A 15996-nucleotide genomic window follows, 5' to 3' on the forward strand; every position below is an offset into this window, starting at 1 on the left:
ACTAAACCTTGATGCTCACATGGGGGTGAGCTCCAGTGCTACGAACACACCGAGCCTCTCTTCACACTCTTTTGTTCTGTTTCCTGGTGAAATCCAATGGCTCAGAGAAGAGGCAATTGTTTCCCAGTGATTAGTACACCATGTGACTTTCGCCTGACCTCCAACTGGTCTATCTCAGTCAGTGATTGTTACATCTCAGCTCTTTCCACCCTGTAGATAGACACAATGAAAGGTGAATCAGTGTTTGCAGGTCATCTCACTGTTTTTTCACTTCAAAATTTCAGCCTACCCAGGTAGTCAAAATATGCTTCATCATTGTTAACAATAAAAGAGATTACAAATTTAGTTTAATGCACTTTTTACCATAACATGAACTTTGAGTGAAAGGATTACTGACAGGTATTTAATATAAAACATTATCTTCATCTTGCATTCCCATAGCCTAGATCAGTATGGTCATTCATAAGCGCCTGTATGGTGGCACACGATACTATCATTTAGTATCCATGTAATACATTTTGGGTATATAATGAGAGAGCTACAAGTGATAATCAGGGGTTCCTTTTGTTTACTACCAACCAAAGCACTTTTTTCCCGGCCAGGACACAGAGCCTGATAAAAGGTCAACATACAAAGCCATGTCCCTATCTATGAACCTCGCTATTTACCAGGCCATTATAATGCACTATTTACTGTATACGCTATATATTTCGCGGGGGTTTTATTTTCGCGAATTTCGCGAGTCGGGAGCTATTCGCGAAATTAACAACACGCGAAAATATTACCTTCCAAAATGAATCCCTTGCCTTGATGATACGAACATTTCAGTACAATGTACTAGAATACCATGTCACGGCTTACCGAACAGACCATACTGGCTAAGCTTGTTTACGCACGTCCACGTCTACTTACGAATACTGTAGAGGGCCAATCCATTATCGCAAGGGGACCACTCGTCAGAAATCTAGCGTGATAGACTTAACCACTTCAAAAATGTTGAATTCTAACTTACTAGTTCGCAGAGTTTGGCAAGTCTTTTTCATGCAGTGTATAACTACAGTTGTAGTATCATTCTTATATGCTAGTAAGTTGAAAATTCACACTTTCTTTGCCACTTCATATTTTCTCTGGTCCCCCAATCGCGAATTTAACCACTCGCGAAAATGTGTGACATCGGCAATTCGCGAAAATTTATGTACGCGAAAATTATAGCGTATACAGTACCTCTACAGTTTTTATTCCCAGTCACTATTCTCGACTTCAACCTGAGATCTACGCGTATGACCAGTATTCTCAGACTGTAGATGAACTCTATCCTGAAGTCTTTGGGACTAAGGCACCAGAAACATTCTAGGGGTCGACATTAAAGGCGGCCCAGTGGCCCAGAGCCACCAAAAAATTCATATCGGCAACAGAATTTCACAAAGGGTTATCTTTTGGTGGCCTTATCGATCAGCTAAAATTTGAAATAAAACTTCACTTTTTTTTTTTTTTCATTTCGGGCCACTACATTTCTTTTTCGAGCCACTAAAATTTCACTTTCAAAGATTTTATTGGCCTGAATAGGCAACCAGAGAAAAAATATTAATGTCAAGCCCTGCATTCTGAATCATTATGCCTCACTTGTGCCTCAAAACCTCAGCAAATCTCCCAGGGCTAAATGCTAACAAATACCCCAAAATTTAGGCAATGACATGGGGCAGCAGAGTTATGAGTCTAAATTGACATCAAACATTGATTTTCGATTAAAAAATAATAATCAAGGTTGGCTGAGAATACAGAGTACACAACATTTCCCTTTATTCCTTATACAATTATTGAAGTTTGGCAATAGAAAATAGGAAAAAAGGAGAGAAAAAATATCATGGTATCAAGACTCAAGATAGGCGTTTGATAAGTACCAAATGCAATCAGCTGGCAGCTAACCAAAATGATTTAGATGAGTACGGATACATTAAAACTGATAACGCTAAAGTACAATTTAAAGTGCAGTGTCATGATAACACAGTCCAGAGAGCAGTGGTAGATAAAAGGAATGCCTGTGTACCACTGCTCTATATACAATCCATAAAGTCCAAAATTCAAGAAATCTAAATATAATCTGAGTGTCATCTAAATATCTAAATATCTAAATATTGAGACACCATGAAAACATTCCATGCTGTAAAAAAAAAAAGGCACAATTCTTGCAAGATATGTGATCTCTAATTACCCTGCTCACAACTCTGTTTGGCTTTCATAGGTATCAAAATCAACCCAAAATATTAAGATACCGGTAACCACCCTTGAGTCAAAAGTGAAAAGTTTGGAATTGGTAATGCTGCTTAAAAATACAAGAGCTCTACAACAAGCTGCTTCCCTCCCTTTCTTTGCTCCTTGCAGCCTTCAAGAAAAGGCTACAATGCCTACATGTCACAGTTCCTCTTACTGTAGTATCAATTGCAAGCAGAGTGAGCAGAGGGTCACCATCTGAGATGTGGCGCCAAGATATCTGCTGAGAAGGGCCAGACCCAGCAAAAGGTTCTTTGGAGATCTATCCTGTTTCCCTGATCCATGCATGGAGCTACAATACTCCATGATCCCTGCCTACTGACCTAATTCTGCCATGAAGATGGCATAATAGCACTACTGGATGTTTGCAATGGTTATGTGTCTGGGTCACTGCTTCTCAGTGGGAGGTATGGGACTCGGTCAACAAGAGGTGGTATAAGCAAGGAGGTACTAGCGAAGTAGAAAATAAAGAAAAAAGGGATTCATAACATAACTGATACCAGGGTGCAGTATTTACAGATTGTGTGAATATAATAAAACACAAGCTGTATGCAGAATCAACAAAAGCAAAAAGGTGAGGATGCAATGAATACGATATAACTTTACTACAACGAGCACAAACTCCCAATTCCCTTACACATACTCATAGACATAAACAAAAAAGAAACATGTTAATGTACAAGCATGAAAACTCAGAAGTTGATTTTGTTTATGAGTACAGGATACCATGATTGCAAGTATGGTTGGCCTGAAGAAGGATTAATTCCCATGGTAGTTACACTGGAGTAGGCAACAATATCCATTACCTCTGCACGTTGTACTGGCACATTATTGAAGTGCTGTCATTCAATGCATATGACTGTCTTTCCCCCAAACACTCAGTGATGTATAAAAAAAAAGAGAGAGAAAGGGACAAAAAAGATCTTGTGTGATTGAGTTGTCATTGTACACAAAGCAGGATGCCTGTATGCAGCCTTTATGGCCCTGTGAACTTCATGCTCCATTGTTCTTACTAACAGGGTTATTTCTTTTTTTCTTTTTTCTTTTTTTTTGGGGGGGGGGGGGGAGGGAGAGCAAAACTTGTTCATTGCAAAGTTTGCAAAGTTCTGTGAAGTTCTGCTTCTCTCTTCTACCAGAGCACAAAAATATCATTTACCTGTGCCTATCTTTTTCTTCTTTGCAGTGTTTGGAAAAGGTTTTGTGTCAAGTGCTATATGATGCATCCCCATAAAAGATATATATCAAAACTTGCTTATATAGTACTGTAAATGTTGAAGTAATCCTTCCGCACCATTTCCTCATCACAAGATGTATATACCAAACCCATATATTCATCTTCTTCTGCTTTACCCCACTGTTTACAAGCGGGCAGATCCCAGAAGCCACAAGTCATTTTGTGTACACATGTGGATGTGGTTGCACTTAGACACAGAACAGCTGTGTAGCTACCAGCTCTAACTCACAGCTTGAAACTATAAAGGGGGTGCCTCTAAACTTTTGGAGAAAAAATATTGATGTGTTACAATGACTAAGCCCCTATGTAATGAAACATACTGAGCTGGCATATGTTCTGCCAAACAGTGCCAATACAACATAATGAGAACTTCAAGGAAAGTGTACTACATGAAAAAAACAAACATACATTGTACAAATTGTACATGGAATATTGCAACACACAGTATGTGGTTAATGGTGAACATTGGACTATGATGTAAAATATTGCATTATTGTCTATCATACATCAGCTGAGCAGTGCCCTGGATCTGGGATACTGACAGATAATGATTTTACAACATAGAGTGTATTCCTGTAACAAACATCACAGGTGTAAGAATAATCATCACTTGCTTTCCTGCTTCAGGCTTTCTCAATTCAGTACACCTACAATGTAGGCCTACAGTGTATGCTTGTAATGTTTGCACCTCTGTTCAGTAAAACATGACTTTGCAATGTTGTGAAGGTGTTTGTAGTTTTTTTTTGCCTTATATCAACAGACAAATCATATCTTACTGACAAATTTGTTGCAGAATAGAGCATTGCCACACGGAGAACATTTACAGAGAAAAACAAACAAAACATGAGCCTGGACACACACCTGTGACTCTGCAACAGAAACTTATGAAACATTGCTGTTCAACCACTGTGCAATGCAAGCTATCTGTATGAGGAATGGAAAATTGCGAGTGTAGCTTTCACTGTATTGTGGCGCTTGGAGATTTACTGTTCGATTTGGGCGGGGTTTGAGCAAAATGTGCGAACTTGGCAAGCCACCGACTGAGTCGGGTGTGCACATGCAGCACATGATAAAGAGTTAAACAATTCCATAGCTGCAATGTACATTATGCACAAAATTCCTACCAACACTCTCTAGCCCTTTTTACACTTGTGTTTCTTAACCCCGTACTTTCTCTGACCCAGGACTATCGTTAGTCCCGTACCAATTTTTTCAGCTTTTTACACTCGCCAATTAGTCCCGTACTAAGCTCTTGTCTGGGGCTAAGGAGAAAATTGACCTTTTTACACTCGTATTTCTTAGTCCAGTACTTTCCAAACCACATGAATATTCATGATTATGCTGTGTACTGTACACGTACTCGCACGCACCGGCAGCACTTGATTACCTCGTTTCTGATTGGTCAGTGAGGGTCGGACTTCGTCTCCGTCGCTTAGCCCAGGATTATTTTTTCGTTCTGTTTACACTCACTTGCTTGGCACCGCAATTGCGGTGCTAACCCTGCTATTTTGCAGGGCCAGATAGTCCGGGATTATCGGTGGGGCTAGCCCACTTTGGCAAAAACGAGTGTAAACAGAAAGTGGGCTAAGGATAGTCCCGTACCAACGATGGGGCTAAGGCCCCCCCTTAGCCCCACTGTTGGTACGGGACTTAGCAAGAATTTACAAGTGTAAAAAGCCCTTCTTATTTGCATACCAATATGCAGCTTTTGCAGGCTTTCTAGTGGTAGAATCGCTGATGTCCCTCTGAATCACATGAAAACGATATGGTACGGAAATACGTGGTTAATCTAACCACAAAGCTGTGAAGGACAGTTGCTACAGCACACTGAATCATTATCAATTAGCTCTCTATGGTCACAACACACTGAATACATATTTTTTCCTTCAACATTTTACAAATGACTTTGCAGGATGTAAAATTGTCAGTCTAGATGAAGAACTTGTCCTCTTTTGCTCCTCTAGACTTGTACGGTGTAACAAATCTGATTTTACATGTACTTCATAGGCTCAGTCACCAAAGTTGAAAAATAATATTCAAATGTCTGAACTCCAAAGCTACTTGTGAAACACACACACACACACACACACACACACACACACACACACACAAATGATCTTTATCCACTATCATTCTCATTCAGTAGTACACACCCTAAAGCAGGTTTTGTTACAAAACATGCACAAGTCATATTTTCATGCTTATGGTAAGATTCTTGGACATGGAAAGAATACAATACTCCTCCCAATACACGTCAGCAGAAAACCATCTCTAGTGTAACTCGCACTGTTAACTACCGGTGCCACCTAATTCTAAGTATGACAGTATCCTTGAACATGTCAGTATATAGGTGGGACTCACTAACAGCTAAGCTGGTTTTAATATTCATTGTCATACTCCTTAGTGGATGCTAGTTGCATAGCCTACATAATAATGCCATACTGCAATCAGGAAGGTGACCCTCACCTTGGAATTCCCTTATATGGATGATATCTGGAAACATGCATCTAGAAAATCAAAGTCCACTACGATGCTCCCCAACATTGACACAAGTATTGTGATTAACCTGGTCCACTTGAACTCAGTTTTTTAGTTTAACTGTTGTTGCTTTCACTTGACCCCAACCACTGACCACTGATAGCATAAAAATACTGGAAGCCACTATCAACAACTATCAAACACAGTGCTGTACACAGACTGCTGTGACATGTCGTGAAGCTGGGGAAGTGTTGGCGTTGCAGGACAATCGCAATATCTCACCTCAGAAGCCATCAAATGATTACATCTAAATGGGCCTATACAGCAAAGTGAAGAAGGAAGTCCTATTTATTCTCTATTAACTCACAATGTTAGTTATTTTGGGTTTTATTGGGGATAAACCTGTGAAAATAACATCTTTTTCCCAACATGTTTTTAACAGATCAGCAGTTGCAATCTTAACAAATTTAATTTGCAGAGGGAGACAAATTGAACTTGAAGAAACTCACACCTGAAAAGACACTTTGGGGAAGGCCCTTTGGGAGATTGCATGCATGTAGGTGCTTAAGGGTGGAAATAAGTTGCTGGCTTGGTGGAGGTCTGTGACTCTGTGCTATCTGACTCCCCCTGAGTGCATTTTTAGTCTAGTTGTTTTTTTTTTGGTTTATGTTTGTTGTTGTTGTTTTTTTTTCAGGTGAATTAACAGATATGTCAACTCAGATTAAAAGGGTGTGTACAGTTCTGATCGAGGTGAGGATTTAGCTTTTAACGTTTTGCGAGGTATTCAGAAACCACTCTCTGAGATGTCAAAGAGCATGCAATTCTAAGGCCGATTTAGGGGTACCCGGTATCAAAAGTTTATTTGATGAAAATCGGTTTTGAATGGCTGAGATATCCATAAACAAGGTGAAACATAGAGATCCTAATAAAAGGCATGGCCTGTTGTCTTTTATTATTATCACTTTTTTGGATATCTCAGCCATTTGAAAACCAATTTTCATCAAACAAACGTTGAATCCGTCTACTCTTTCGTATTTCATAAGAGGATTCTCATTATCTCACTTAGGAATGTCCAAAACATGAATCCCCACATCAACCAGTAGGATGGGGGGTTGGGTGTCCGGACACTTAAGACTCTCGCGTACTGACTTGCTTATTCTACTTTGAATACGCATTTACGCGCAGCTCCTCACTGACAAACAACTGTTTATGTACGCGCGTCATTGTCAAACCAGACGCACTGTCTTTACAGTACGCGTCCGGTCCCACAACCTGTCCGGACACCCAATGACTGGGTATACTGTACAGCCCCTTTAAACAGTTTGAGTGTCACTATCCCCATCCATCAGTCGTAATTTGCATCATGCTCGTCAGATCTCCCTGGTCCTTCATGTCACTGCAAAAAGTGGGTAGGCCTACACTATCGTACCGGGCCCGGGTTCAAATGATGGCATTACCTGATGATTACTCCCGGGCCGCGCTGGCGCGCATTGAATTTGAAGGCACGGTCACACTCCTCTCTCTCGATCTTGTCTGCTATTCACATGTGTGTATAAACAGTGTTTCACTCAGCATTTTATACGACATAACGTACAACTAAAGAAGGGTTGCATTCACTATCACCAGTATTTACAGAAGAGGAATTACATAACACATATTCAGGATAATGTTGAGACTGACATGACAACATATATCATGTTTATTTAGAATGGAAATACGACTTACCTTTTCGGTTGTAGAACGCACGTTACATCATTCCGATCCGTGATGATACCGCCATTCACAGAATGCATATTGCGCGCGATTGTTGGTATCCGAACTATCCGAGGCCGGCTAAGGCCGAGGTACGTTTTATCACGTCGTTGCATTACTGAGAAGGTCACTTTGTATGGTGATGGGTTTGCGACACCGAGCGACATATAATGTAGGCCTTCTGTAGGATCTACTTTGAAAGAATAGAAAATATAAAGATTTTGTTGTTGTTGTTGTCGTCGGCCTCGTCGTCGTCGTCGTCGTTGGTGGTGTTGTTGTTGTTGTTGCTGCTGCTGCTGCTGTTGTTGTTTTTGTTGTTGTTGTTGTTATTGTTGTTATTGTTGTTGCATTCAAGCTTTTATCTCGGGCTTTATCTTACGTACATATATAACTTCTACATCATCATCATCATCATCATCATCATCATCATCATCATAACTTCTACATAGGGCGGGGTATGATTTATAAACTGAGTTTATTAACATACGACAGCGAAAATCAAGCAGATGTAAACAAAACCGCCGGGGTCACATATTTTTTCATTGAAATGTGTGTGTGTGTGTGTGCTGGTGTGGGTGGGATTGGGGAAGGGGCGTGGGGTGGCTCGGCTGACAGGGTCTGGGGGATTCACAAAGAATTTATAGTAAATATCCTACAAATATTTTGTGCCACTGGTTTCAGACTATACACAGCCCAGTCGCTATGTAAATAGTGACAGGCACAGCGTTTGGTCGGGCTAGTTTCAGACCTGATCAGTTTTAATGTTTTCAAAATCCCCTCCAAATTGGTATAAAAAGTTACAGACAAATTCTATATTGTCCCTTATTAATTTTGTAGGCCTGTTCTTTCATGAGGAAGGTAGGATGCCATTAAAAACACAATACACAGCATACCATTATTCCAAGATGATTCACAGTTAAATTAAAAAGGGGCATAAATTCCAGACGATTTTCATGATTTCACATCATGGAGTACATAAATCAACAGCTCCACGGTACATTTGTGAAATTTATTGTGGTCCTTGAGCAGAGAAATCAATGCTTTGAAAAAACCCAAAACATCAAATTACACTGAACAAAGATGACATCCACATTAATGTGGCAATGTATAATTATGTACCATCATATGCTTTACAAGAATATATGGGGAATACAATAATGCATGCATGCTTTCTTCTTTTGTTCTGCTTCCTTGAGCCCCTATATTTATGCATTCTTATAGTGCATGAGGCTGCATGTCATCATCCTTGTTCATTGTAATTTTCTATAAATTTTGAAAACATTCTTATTCCTCATCCCAATCACTATAAATTTTGAAACTTTGTACCCATCAGTATAACAAATTTAGAGTTGTTCATATCTATTACTGTAAAGTCTGAAAATCATCCGGAGGTCTCCTTTTTAAGGTCGACTTAAATTCCTTGTGAAATATCACCCTGATGGGGTCAGGGCAGAACTGTTGTATGTCCTTTTTATGCAATTTGCTTCTCAATTTTTTCTTCTTTTTTTGTAGCCAATCGTGTATGCGTTTCATCACCTCCTCTAGATCAGTCCCCTACCTAGTGTATGGAAGAGATTCCTCGTTCTGCACGAGGACCCAAGCTTTTGCATTTTTAGAATTGAAACTGGCAATCCAGGGGTGCACAGTTTTGGTGGAGCATTTGGCAAATTTTCAATTAAAAAAAAAAAGTGAAATGCGGATTTAGATCTATTGAAAGATTTTTTCGTTGAGGTCCCACTGATAACATCCGAGTCTAAATTTCAATCAAATGGATCATTATCCAATTCTTTTAGTACCCTATTAATCTTATAAATGATTCAGAATTAATCTGATGTATAAGCACTGATGGAGATCATAGGTGTGGAAACGGGACGGCTGATCTTGTTAAACAAATTAACTTTGCAACTAGACTAGAGTTGATTCTTGTAAGGCTTAATATTTCTTCTTTTACGATCGTTATCTATAGAAACTGAGCCTCAAGGTGTGGAATTTATCTTTGTAATAACTTATCGTTAGATGCCTGAATTCATCTAGAATTTTTTTCGTTTATATCCATATTTTCGAGTGGCAATATGAATGATGCTATGATTCGTAATTATGTGGGGCATATTATTTGTTCATACTGGAGCATGGGGGTGGATGGGGGGGGGGGTCCACCAAAATGTGTGTGTGTGTGTGGGGGGGGGGGGGGGGGGGGGATTCGAGTGTACGGTAGCCAAAGAGATTTTTCCTAGAGAACAATCTCTTTGACGGCCACGTCCACGGTATCATACCACAGCAGGTATTTCGCTGCTGCTTCGCCGTGTTTTGATGACGTGTTTGGAGTTATACGTGTATATATATATAAATATATACGTAGGAGGTGAATCAGCGAAATACGCTAAAGATTGGTAGACGACTGCTGCCAGCTCTGACATCTGTGGCCTGAGTAATCGCGAAAATGGTATGTAAACCCTCGTATTCCCTGTTCGTTCGATGTCAGTATTGTATGAAGTGATATGACCCTGTCATAATTAGATAAATTTGGTTCTTTTCTTTCTTTCATCAGGCGCAACTCTTCACTCAAAAGCAGATTGACGGTAAGTATTCAACCGCCGTAACTGGTGTCGCTGTAGACACGTAAGTCTGCGTGTTTTTGGCCCTGCCCTGGCCCTGTGCCTGTGCTGCAGCTGTGGTTACTACTGTATGTGGTGTCGTGTGCTGCTGTCTATGAGCATTGTGGAATGATTCATGCAGCGCCTATGCATTAAAATGGGCGTGTGCGTGTTGAGATCAGTACAGTACAAATTATGTTGAAAAATAACCCTGTAAAGAAACTGAAATAGCGGTGTTCTTTCAGTTTCATCTGTCTCTTCCCAACAATCTCCCAACCTTTTCCTGTACATAAGTCTGTGCTACGACTCTCTCTCTCTCTCTCCCTTGGCCTTAAGTTGTAAATATTTCCCCCCATCTCCGAGCTCCACTGCATTTATAGACCATGAGGATGACATACGCATGGTGTTTAATACAGCAAGCCTCCCTCTTTTTTTCCCCCTCTTTTTTTTACCACTTGCCCAGTTGGGCAAGCATTTTTTTCAAATTGTTGTAGAACACTTGCCCGAACATGAATTTTACTCGCCCAAAAAGAAAGTCCAAAAATGTAAGATTCTAAGAAAATGAGGGGAAAAAAACTCTGGTAAGTCAAGGGCTTAACAAGGCAAACTCATTGGAATAAACTGCACGCATTAATTTGCACAATTTTTGTAAACACTTATTCCATGAAGTGCAGCTTCATGCTTGAAGAAATATGCACTGTAGTGTGTGAGTGAGAGTATGCAGTTAGATAAGTGCTCCACCAGTCAAATTCCACAAAGAAACTTGTATTTACAACATATAGTACATGGAGTGCAAGTAAAACCCAAGGCATAATTTCCAAAATGAGCTGCTGTTACGTCTCCCCTCAAGAAGGACTTAAATGCCTCAAGGGAGGGTGAGTCAGCCAGGGGGATGTTTCATCAACGTTTGTCAGCGCTGACAATTTCAGCAAAATCCTTGGTTTTGATTGGCTGAGATGCTCTGGTCACTGACTGTTACTATGGTGATTCAAGTTGTCAGGGCTGACAAACGTTGATGAAACACCCCCCAGGTCTGCTGGTAGGTGGTTCCTAGTTCCTGGTTTGGAGTAACAAACTTGTTTTGATCAAGTGTTGGTTTTGCAATATATTTGGGCTTCTTTATTTGCATGTTGGAAAGTTGCTGAATTGAAATCAAAGTGTGTTGCATCACTAAACAGTCATGATTATCTTTGGGCTCCTGAATGATTGACTTTATGGGTTTGTTATTTGAAAAAGAAAAAAAAAATAGCTTAAAAGCTTTTTGCTTGCCAAATTTGGGCAATCATTTTTTTCAATATTTTTCTTATTTTGTTCCTAAACACTTTCCCAACTCTAATTTTTACTTGTACAAGCCCAAGGCAGTCAGGCAAGTGCTTATGTAGCACCTTGCTCAGGATCTATTTTTTCCCCTTTTCATTTTGTCTAGTGCCACATTATGAGGAGAAAGGAAGTATGGTTCTGTACCACTGAATTCTTTTCTGCTTTCAATAAATCTTAACGAGTATTTCTTTCAAGATTTCTTGCAATGATACAGCCTGTAATTGAGTTGAAAGAAATATGAAACTTTCCATTTATCTCCACATTTCATCTGTGAGATAGAGAGGCTCTGAACATTGCTTCAGGATAAGCATTGAGGCATGTTAAACATCCAATTGCAGTGCTTTAGAACCCAAACATGTCTTTTCATGGATTAACAAGAGTTTCCACTCCTTTTGTCACACCTCCCTGCTTATTCTAGACAGGGTCTTTTCTCCCTGATCTTCTCCTGTTTATGGTAACACCAACTAAGTCATCATGAGATGGATGCTGTTTGTGCTTGTGCCTTCCTCTCCTTTGCTTAATGCAAGGACAAAACTTTCCATAATATGCTCTTGATATATTTCCTGTATATTCAAAGAAAAAACATTAAAGGTATGTTTGCAGCAAAGACAAATTGCATTTAATACTATTTTACTTCCTTCAGAATACAAAGAGTGTTTTGCCCTCTATGACAAATCTCGGAAAGGCGTGGTCTTTGCAGATGAGTTGACGAAGATTATGAGATCACTGGGATCAAACCCAACTGTGGAAGAGATCAAAGATTACAGGAAAAAGTATGAAAAAGGTGAGAAAAAAATAAAAACAATTTTGCAGAACATACATGTGCTGCTAATACTAGTTGATATTACCAGTAGTGAAAAATCCAAACATATACTGGTTTTAGTTAGTTTTAGTGATGAGGAAGTTATCTGTCAACTAGAAAAGCACTCTGAGAGCGCAGACCTCTGCCAAGCATGCAGCTCATTTCAACCACCGATCTTGTTCTTCCATAGAGATATCAGTGATTTCCACCCATACGTACTTATAGCATTGTGTGCTGAAAGTCGCCCGATTTCTCATTATAGAAGCCTTTGTTACGTCATAAACCCTCAGCTGGACGGCGCACCTCGCCCTAGCAGAAACTAGAGCACGCACTTTAGTGCGCGCATGCAAACCTCAAATATGCACAGCCTGAACTCCCAAGTTCATTGACCCTACCTGCCAAAATATGGAAAATCCTCCATAAATTCCCCAAAAATTCTTGGATCACTACCAAAATTTAATCATCTGTTACTTGTATCATTCTAAACCTTTCCTGCAAGTTTCAGAATGCAAATCTGTTAACGTCTTTTTGAGTTATTTTGCACACGGACAAACAAACCAACAAACCAACGGTAACAAAAACATAACCTCCTCCCTTGGCAGAGGTAATAAGTTAGATGTACAAAGTGAATGGGAAACTTTCCACTGTTTGAAAGTCATCTTGGTGTTTGTATAAATGTACCAGACTGTGTATATGAGGGAAGGGTAGGTATGTTACCAAAATATCTTCTCGTTGGTTCCTAAAACTGAATTGCAATGGTTGAACATACACACATTCACTGACAAGCGAACAAAAAATTGTAGTATTCCAAACACATACACATATGCACAGGCACACATTATACCGTATGTCCAAAAAAATTACAATGGGACCCTCCACAATGATAACTTTGAAAATAGCAAACCAATCCAAATAAAATTTCAGGATATGAAACTAGAACTCATTTGCCACATCTTACAGAAAACCCTATTCGATTTGTTTCAGTGGTCAAAGAGAAATGAGGAGTTTTGTAGAGTATGCCAGGAATCCCTTTCCTCCAAGTTCTGTTCATTGTGTTCACACAGTAATATCCAGTTCCAAGAGCATCCAAGTGCTAAACTTGGAAGAATCAGACCCACAACATGCTTTACAACAATCCACATTTCTCTGTGACCACTTAACCGAATTGAATGGGGTTTTCTGCGAAATAGAGCTAAGATGTTATATCTTCAGACCGTGAAGTACCTGTAGCATTTAGATAGTTTATTCATATGGGGAGTTATCAATGCGAAAATCCGATTGTAATTTTTTTGGGGGGGACATACTGTATATTCAAAGTCTACCATGGAATAGGTATGTCTAGCAAGAAAAGGCATAGCATTGTTCCTCCCTTCCTTTCCTCCAGACAACAGGATAACATTCAGTGACTTCCTGGAGATCATGTATGAGCAGCAGAAGGTGGAGAACCCCTTCAAGGAGATCATGGATGCCTTCCGACTGACTGACACACAGAACAGGGGCTTCATCATGGCCTCAGAATTCCGCAACATCATGACCAAGTTCGGAGAGAAGATCTCAGATCGAGAAGGTGAGAGCTGGTAGCCTCGGTCAAAGGCTGTGTCAGTTTAGGGTTGACTTCTTTCTCACCATGTGTATGTGTGTTTGTTGTAGATCAGACCTATACCTGGTCCCATGAACAGTGTTCATATACACATAGAGTCAATAATTAAGAGACTTGAAAATGTTTCCCCCAAACAATGTGAACAACAAATAGCACAGATGACCGAGAATTATTTACTCTGCCTTATGAATAAAGTTATAGATGTTCAGACCATGATCCCTAACGTAGAAGTTAGCTAACTTTGAGGATAAGCTCATAAGTAGAAAAGTACCTTGTAGACGTACTCCAAGATAAACTAACTTGAAATTAAATTGATGATAAGAACCACAAGATTTGTCAGGGTTTGTGCACTATCCATGAGCCGTGGGGAGTCCTTACTCGTAGTTACACATTGTGTGGACACAACTTGAAGGTAAGCATGACCTTTCCATGATCCCCCATTCCATTTAGCTTCCAGGTCAACCTTCCAAATATAAATACAGTGCCTCTTGTACTGGGTTCATTGCGAACTTCCAGTTGTGTGGTTTTATCATCGAGTGGGACTCGCCCAAAGTTACAGGGCAGGAGCTTATTATTGATGATAGCTATCATGAAGGATAAGCTCCATTGTGTGGACGCACATCGTAGTTTAAGGGGGCTGTAGCGTATCCTTGAAGTTAGCTTAACTTGAAGTTAAGGATCACCGGCAGAACGTAACTACTGAAGACATACTGTAATTACCAAGCCACGGAAATGTGGTTTCCGGAACTGGATAGGAAATTTGATGTACTACTATTCTGTGTATCAAAATAGTTTTCCTTGTGGCTTTTAACTTATCTCTCCCCTCATTCCATCTAACACTTACAGTGGATGACATCATGAGAGAACTTGGCATTCAGAAGAATGGATTCGTAAAGTACTATGAGATTGTGCCACGGCTCCTTGAACCCATTCCTGACCACTTTAAATGAGGTGTCTCGGTTTCGCCTTGCAAGTCTTCCTGTTCTTAATGGGTAATCTGGCTTTTATTGTTAGGTAGACATAATTCATAGTGAGGAAGTCATGATTATATGAATTAGAATCAGACTGAAATATGTAATGAGTACCTCTGGAAACAAATGGAACATGTAACATGTTCTCAATGGTTGATGATGAATAGGGGAATTGTAATGGGCAACAAATAGTGCTGCAACTCAAAGCCATGTGAGCTTGATGTTGCATGTAATGTGTCAATGTATACAGTCACGTAAGATATGTTTTGTTGGAAGTTATGTGAGAATGTATGTCAAACTTTACTCTCGGGTAGTGATTAAGATAATCTTGGACATAGTGATGTTCTGGCCTGTGCAGGAAACGAAGAGGCTGCTTCATGGGTTGTTCTGTTGTTAGAAGGTATTACAGTGACATGCCTGTACAACATAATGAAAGCTGTTTTATAACCATATTGCCATGAGCTATCAGTTTATGGAATTATATTTTTGTATTAGTCAAACTAAACAGTGCATCTCATGGAGATGCAATCATGTTGAGCAAATTCATGAAGACCATAGACACAGCTTTAGCATTACATACAGAATATTCTGTAGAAATGGGAAATCAAAACACAGTCAGGAGGTGTACAGATTGTCAATCTGTCTAGATCTGGTAGTGTTTGCGTGTTTGCTTCACTCTTGCAATGTTGACTGCACCGACGCAAGAGAATTCAGAATACATGGAAACTATCTGTGTGTTTTGACTGTGGCTTCATGCTCATTATGTTTAGCAAGGTCTCTGTACAACTAGCGTAAATTTCATTTCTTGTATATGTCTGCTTTACACTACTAGGGTATTCAGGAAAATTTGTCTTAATATGAGTGGAGCTAGTGCATTCTTTTCCTCTAAAACATTACCCTCACTTTAATACATTGATACCTACCAACAATCATTTAATGAAACTGCACCTTCTTTGTGCCATTAGAATCCACTT

General features: G+C 39.7%; 1 protein-coding gene across 1 annotated transcript; it reads left to right on the forward strand.

Annotated features, from left to right (window-relative positions):
• The first annotated feature begins 10141 nt into the window (after positions 1 to 10141).
• On the forward strand, positions 10142 to 15996 carry LOC139733713 (calmodulin-like protein 4). The gene is made up of 5 exons (XM_071644525.1): positions 10142 to 10178; positions 10284 to 10314; positions 12293 to 12433; positions 13836 to 14018; positions 14898 to 15996. The coding sequence occupies exons 1-5, from the start codon at positions 10176 to 10178 to the stop codon at positions 14999 to 15001; spliced, it is 462 nt and encodes a 153-aa protein (XP_071500626.1). The 5' UTR covers positions 10142 to 10175; the 3' UTR covers positions 15002 to 15996.

This window comes from Diadema antillarum, unplaced genomic scaffold (genome assembly GCF_040938485.1).
Source record: "Diadema antillarum isolate AM-2024a unplaced genomic scaffold, OU_Dant_1.0 seq00000488_RagTag, whole genome shotgun sequence".
In the NCBI taxonomy this organism is placed as follows: Eukaryota; Metazoa; Echinodermata; class Echinoidea; order Diadematoida; family Diadematidae; genus Diadema; species Diadema antillarum.